At 38.3% G+C, this 6546-nt stretch overlaps 1 protein-coding gene across 3 annotated transcripts; it reads left to right on the top strand.

Moving 5' to 3' along the window:
- LOC109845152 lies at positions 3601 to 6489 on the top strand. Of its 3 annotated transcripts, XM_020414462.1 has the most exons (3): positions 3601 to 6200; positions 6296 to 6384; positions 6461 to 6489. In XM_020414462.1, the coding sequence occupies exon 1, from the start codon at positions 4205 to 4207 to the stop codon at positions 6188 to 6190; it is 1986 nt and encodes a 661-aa protein (XP_020270051.1). In that variant the 5' UTR covers positions 3601 to 4204; the 3' UTR covers positions 6191 to 6200; positions 6296 to 6384; positions 6461 to 6489. The 3 variants fall into 3 exon arrangements, with proteins under 3 accessions (XP_020270051.1, XP_020269988.1, XP_020270122.1); XM_020414399.1 differs by having other exon boundaries at positions 3601 to 6384; XM_020414533.1 differs by lacking the exon at positions 6461 to 6489 and having other exon boundaries at positions 3601 to 6257; positions 6352 to 6454.

The raw sequence follows: 6546 nt of genomic DNA, 5'->3' as shown, positions 1-6546 counted from the left end.
GATATAATGAATTCCACAACGAAGTCAACTTTTGACGAAAACAGTTCACAAACTGTAATGGGCAAAGAAAAACACCTTTTACAAGGATATATATATCATGCTTCTCTTAAAACAAGGATATATAAATGCATATGCATTTAATCAAACTTACAAAGCATTAAGTCTATTAACCCAAACAATTCATGCGATAAAACACAGATTTCATTCTAATGTATGAATTCTACTCAAATGAGCATATTGCATAAAAAAATACGTCATCACCAAATAAAGTAATTAAACTGCCAGGATAAAACAGAGACAAACCTAATTTGGCCATGTTGAATCCCTCTCCCTGTTATGAACCTTGACAAAAACCACAAAAAGCTACATAATATCAATAAGATCCCAAATTCCATATAAAATTCATTCAAGTATCCAAAATACACAACTAAAAAAATAAGAATAAAAAACAAAGAACAAATTGAATTGGGCATATGGGCCTTCATTCTTTCTGTGTCAAACTTTAAGTCTTCATTCAAAACTATCATCTTATCACTGAAACCATGCCTTTATACAACAAAAAGCCGCAAAACCCCCCACATTTTAAGTCGTTGATAACTACCTACCTGTGGCTGTGATCTAGAGGCGTAGGAGACGAAGCCGGAGAGGAGGGAGACGGGCAGGGAGAGTAGGCTATCGACCTCCTCGAGCGTGACAACGACAGTGAGGATGAAGACAAAAGGGAGGAGGAAGGCGGGGATGAGGATCAAATGGAAAAGGATCCTGTACGAGGATCCGCGAGGGGCAATCTTGACCCTCATCAAACCCAGCATCCCCGTCTCTTTGATACCTTTGAGGATGCTCCCATTACCGTAGTGATGATGGTGTTGGGATGCTGCGGAGGGGGAGGATGAGGATGGTGAGGGTGATGTTTCTTGGGTGAGAGAATATTTCGCGTATATTTCGCTAAAATCGCATTAATTGTGATGACAGCCATCACCAGCTCCATGGGTTAAGGGGAAAGTTTCTGGGTGAGAGAGAAGAGGGCATTTTTGGTAAGTTTGTCAAAATACATACAGTATATGTATAAATGTGGGCTTTTGGGTCTGGGCCACAATTTTTACCATTTTTTGGGGCTAAAGGCTAAGGGAGATAATTGGTGGGGCTGGGCCACATCTGGATCTTTTTTTGGGGGCCTTGAAACATTTTTCCCTAAATTTTATTGTTTCTTATACTTTGTTTGTTTTGTTCAAAACAATAAAATAGGCCAATTACTTTATAGAAATAACAAGGTTTCCTTTTCTTTTGTTTGGTTACATATGGCAAATTTATGGAAAAATGTCGATAACCATATCCATCACTTTACAACGGCTATTTTAACGACTAGTTTGACATGCTCAAATCTTATAAAATTCTTATATCCTTAACTATCCATGAACACAGTATCTCTCTTTGATATAGTTACTTTAAATTGACCGACAATATCTCTCTTGGACTCCAATTCTCCATCCATAGCTTAACTCTCATTTTAGTCATCTAGAACTTAAAACTGAAACTGGGATAATTTGTGGGATAAATTTTTAAGGTGTTAGTGACATAGAACTAGGAAATGAGATATTTTTTATAGTGTTAGTCAAGTAGAACTTTTGTAGAACTAGAACTGTATTATTTTTTGGTGCGTTAGTCAAGTAGAATTCTACTAGAATTAGAATTGGGATAATTGGTCATAATTATCCCATAAATTATACTACCTATATATATAACCATGAGTTCTCTCTCAAATTATCCCACACATTGGAAAGAATACAATTAGGGAAAAAAAGTGAAACGCCGCCTCCTTCCCTCTTGGTTAGTTTCTCCACCTAGAAAATTTTTCTGCCATGAAGTCAATCATCCGTTCATTTTTCTGTATTTACTTTGTTTTTGTGATGATTATATCTTTTATTATTATCTTCAAGATGTATTACTTTATTGATAGCTTTTTAACGTTAAATTACTTTATTATTATTTGTTTGATCTAAGTTTTCTCTCCACAACAGTGGTTTAGGTTAAGAATATAGTGTTGGTGGGTTAGTGCTAAGGATATGCGGGCTATTTATGTTTTTTTATAAGTTAGAAAGCAACTTTGCGATCACATTGATGATTAAATGTTGAATGGTTAATGGTGATATCTATTATTATTAAATCGGCTCAGTAAATTGATTGAGATATTTATAGTTCATCTGTCGATCATCTGTTTAGCGGCCATGGATGATTCCTGTGTATATTTCATTTATTTGTTGATTTGGTTTCAGCGATCATGATGAGATTGGTCCAAAGAGTTAATGGCTGAAAAATGCTTATTTTTCTTTCTTTATGATGTTATGAGATTTAAACTTCGACATTTATGATCCTCCTCTAGAAGCTCCACGAAATGTTGCTGATGCAGACGATGACTCCGATAAAGAAGATGAGTTACAGACTCAACGAGCAGCTGTAGGAGTTTGGAGAAATTCTATGGCAGATGTCATGTGGGATGATAGAAGCCATGTGGGATGATGGAAGTAGAGTCACTCTAGGGATTTAGATTTTTATTTATTTGTAAATTATTTTAGGAGAAATTTTTAAAACAGCCCTTTTTTCAATTTTATTGGGCAAAATCGACCGTCTCACAAATTAATTAGCAAAACCGACCAAAAAGGATCGTTTTTGCAATTACGGAACTGCACGGGACTAGCAGTCCCGTGCAGTTCTGCCTAACCCACCAGCTCGTCATTCTTTCGTTCTGTCTTTCGTTCATTCCGCTCGTGACCACTCTCCCCCGAAGAAAAAAAAACCCTCGACTCGTCGACCCCCGCCGCCGACCACCGCCGCCGACCACCGCCATTTGCACGTGACCATCCGCCGCTCTCGTGACCGATCACCGCCGCCGACCACCGCCATTTGCACGGGCTAGGGTTTTTTTCGTTCATTCCTCTCGTGACCAGTCCGCCGCTCTCGTGACAGCCCTCCGACCTCGTCGCACCGCCGACACCATCGACCCCCACCAAACCCCCATCCTCAGGTGTGTTTTTTTTTTTAATTTTGCTGTTAATTTTTGAGAGGGATATTCATCAAATTTTGCTAGAATTGAGTGAATAATGTGATTTGGGAGTTAGGGTTTAGTTTAGCAATTATTTACATATGAGAGGGTTTAGCAATTATTTTTAAGAGGGATATTCATCAAATTTTGCTAGAATTGGGGGAATAATGTTTTGGCTGTTAATTTTGCTGTTAATTTTGCTAGAATTGGGTAGGATTAGTTTTTATTTTGTGCAATAGAGTGAATAATGTGATTTGGGAGTTAGGGTTTAGTTTAGCAATTATTTACATATGAGAGGGTTTAGCAATTGTTTTTAAGAGGGATATTCATCAAATTTTGCTAGAATTGGGGGAATAATATTTTGGCTGTTAATTTTGCTGTTAATTTTGCTAGAATTGGGTAGGATTAGTTTTTATTTTGTGCAATAGGATGAATAATGTGATTTGGGAGTTAGGGTTTAGTAATTATTTACATATGATGAATAATAATTAGGGGTTTAGCCATTATTTGGGATTTATTCAAATATTAATAGATTATTTGCATATGATGGAATGTGTATTTTCAGTTTCGATGACGAACTCCATATCCATTATTTGTTTCTTTAATGGGAGCCTCGGCGTCGGAGTGAATAATTTGCCGGTGTATGATGGAGGTTCTCGGAAAATGTTCATGCTATCTAAGTCGTGTAATTTTGATGGAATGACTAGGGAAATACACAGAGTTACTAAAATTAAGAAAGAAGAATATACAATTAAGGTGTTCTTCAACTGTCCGATAAATGAGAGTAGAACTATTGCCGTGGAGATTACCGAAGATGAGGAATTGAATGACATGAAACAATTAGTCGAGAAGCAAGCGTCAATTGAGTTGTTTATTGAGAAGTATCCGATTCAGGAATTTGCCCAAGTTTCACGACCTCAAGGAGAGTTTTCTCGGATGCTTGACTTAGACAACGAGTCGATTGGTTTTATGACATCTCCAAGTCAAGAGCCATGGTCTCAACCACAACGTTTAAGTGAGTATTCTATCGGTGGGACGTCAACTAATATATTTAACGACGCTTCAGTTCATGTTACGGGTTACCCACCAGTCGGAGCAATTATAGAAGATGAAGCAGATGATGATTAAGATCATTTTGAAGAAGATGGCGTGCAAATTGATAGCATGCATGTGGCAGCTGGAATAGATGATGACGCCCGTTGGATGGAGCAATTTAACGTTAACAATGATTATGTGGAAGCTGAAGATCCGTTGCCCGACGAGTTTCATAATGAGGATTGGATAAATACTTCTCAAGCTGGATTTGTTGATGTTGGGCCAAATTTACAACGACCTGAGGACTTCACTTTTAAAAAAGGGGATCTATTCGAGAACAAGGAGGCACTGATTTTTGCAATCCGAGAATGGTCCATCAAGAATCGGGTCAAATTAAAGCCGGTAAAAACTAATGCAACAAACTACAATGTGAAATGCTTCTTTAACGATAAGAATGAAGTAGAGAACGCAAATGAGCAAGATGAGAGAAATAAAAAATGTCCTTGGTTGCTAAATGCCGCCGTGAGAAAATCATCAAATGGGCAATTTGTAATATGTAGATATTGCGGACTTCATACATGTTGCAACCCGTCGGTGGATATCGATGATTATTCTGCATCTTCTTCTTATATATGTAAGCTAATTATGCCTGAAGTTAGAGCTGAACTTGATCTGAATGCAGGTCAGATATTTCAGAGGGTATATGACATGCGGGGGATTAAGATATCTAAATATAAGGCATATGATGCAAGGAGAAAAGCGTTGTCTAAAATTTTTGGAGATTGGGAAAAATCATATGAATTACTTCCACAGTATCTTGAAGCTATCAAACGAAATAATCCGGGTACTGAATACGAAATATTATCCGAAGAGATTGCACCGGGTATGGAGAGGTTCACTCGCGTGTTTTGGGCATTTGGTCCTGCTATTAAGGGCTTCACTTTTTGTCGTCCGCTATTGAGCATTGATGGTACACATTTATATGGAAAGTACAAAGGCGTGCTTCTTGTAGCGACCGGTGTAGATGCAAATGGCGGGTTATTTCCTCTAGCATTTGCAGTCGTGGAGGTGGAGGATACGTCTAGTTGGAAGTGGTTTTTTGAACTTATATACAAGTGGATTCCAAGTGTCCGTGCGCCAAGAATAATTACCTTTATTTCGGATAGGATGAAAGGAATTATAAGGGCGTTACATGAGGGTTTTAGTGCACCACATCACCATCGATATTGTTTAAGGCATATAAGAGATAATTTCAAGAAAAAACACGGTGAGATTAATTTGCAAAATCTTTTGTGGCAAGCCGGGTGTGCGACCGACACATTAGTGTATGAACATTGCAGGGAGAAAATCAAGTCTTTGTCATTAGATGCACATAATTGGATTGAAAATAACTTGAAGCCTCAATTCGAGCATCGGTGGGCATTATGTAAGGATGAGGGTGTGCGGTTTTGCATGATGACGACTAATTGCTCCGAGAGCTTTAACGGCGTTCTTAAAGGAGCACGAGCTATGCCAATACAATCTTTGGTTGCGAGAACATTCTATAGACTAAACGCATACTTCAACAAAAGGCGTGGTGATGGCATAGACTGGACAACACGTTACACACCAAAAAATGAGTCCATTTTGCATAGAAGAATTGAGGCAGCAAGATCATGTCAAATTACTGTATTCAACGACAACGAATGGCAGGTACAAGATTGTGACGGTATCTACACCGTTAAACTATTTGATGTTGATTGCACTTGCACATGTAACATACCACAACTCCAAAAAATACCCTGTGCACATGTGCTTGCGGCTTCTTCTAATCAGCCGGGAGGTGCTAGAATTCCCAGAAATCGGTATTGCTCGCCTTGGTATTCAACAGCTCACTATCAAAAGACATATAGTGAGAGTTTTCATCCACCTGATGATAGTCGGTATTGGCCTGAATATAATGGACCACATATAGTTCCACCTCAGTACCGGAGACAAGCAGGTCGACCACGATCTGTGCGAATTAGGGGAACCATGGATCAAGGGCGAGAAGGAGTGGTCAAGCACAAAAAATGTAGTCTTTGCAAACAACCGGGACATACTCGACCTCGTTGTCCATCTAGACACAATAGATAGCAACTAATTGGTAATTTATATCATTTTTTTATTTTTATATACTTTAATAAAGAAACTGAATTACTATATGATTGATTATTAACATGTGTATAATTATATGTGCAGGTTTGTACACCATGGATCCTGGGCCGGTTAGTGATGAGGTCTTATATGACCAGGCTCAGCATCGTTCACATATTATATCCTGTACAGAGGTAATTCAGTTACTTTATAATTGTAATATTTGCATTTACATAATATTGCATTCTTATACTATCATTGTCTATACAGAGAGGTCCGAGTATCGTTATGGTTGATCAGTGTTGTAAAAAGCGGCAAAAAGCGGGGCTATCGCGGCGCAAATCGCGGAAGCGGGG

Source organism: Asparagus officinalis, chromosome 1 (assembly GCF_001876935.1).
Source record: "Asparagus officinalis chromosome 1, Aspof.V1, whole genome shotgun sequence".
In the NCBI taxonomy this organism is placed as follows: Eukaryota; Viridiplantae; Streptophyta; class Magnoliopsida; order Asparagales; family Asparagaceae; genus Asparagus; species Asparagus officinalis.
This window is presented reverse-complemented; position numbering and strand designations above follow the sequence as displayed.

What these genes read in the sequence shown, in the direction of transcription:
- LOC109845152 (XM_020414462.1), top strand. Translation starts at nt 4,205, where the DNA reads ATGCATGTGGCAGCTGGAATAGATGATGACGCCCGTTGGATGGAGCAA.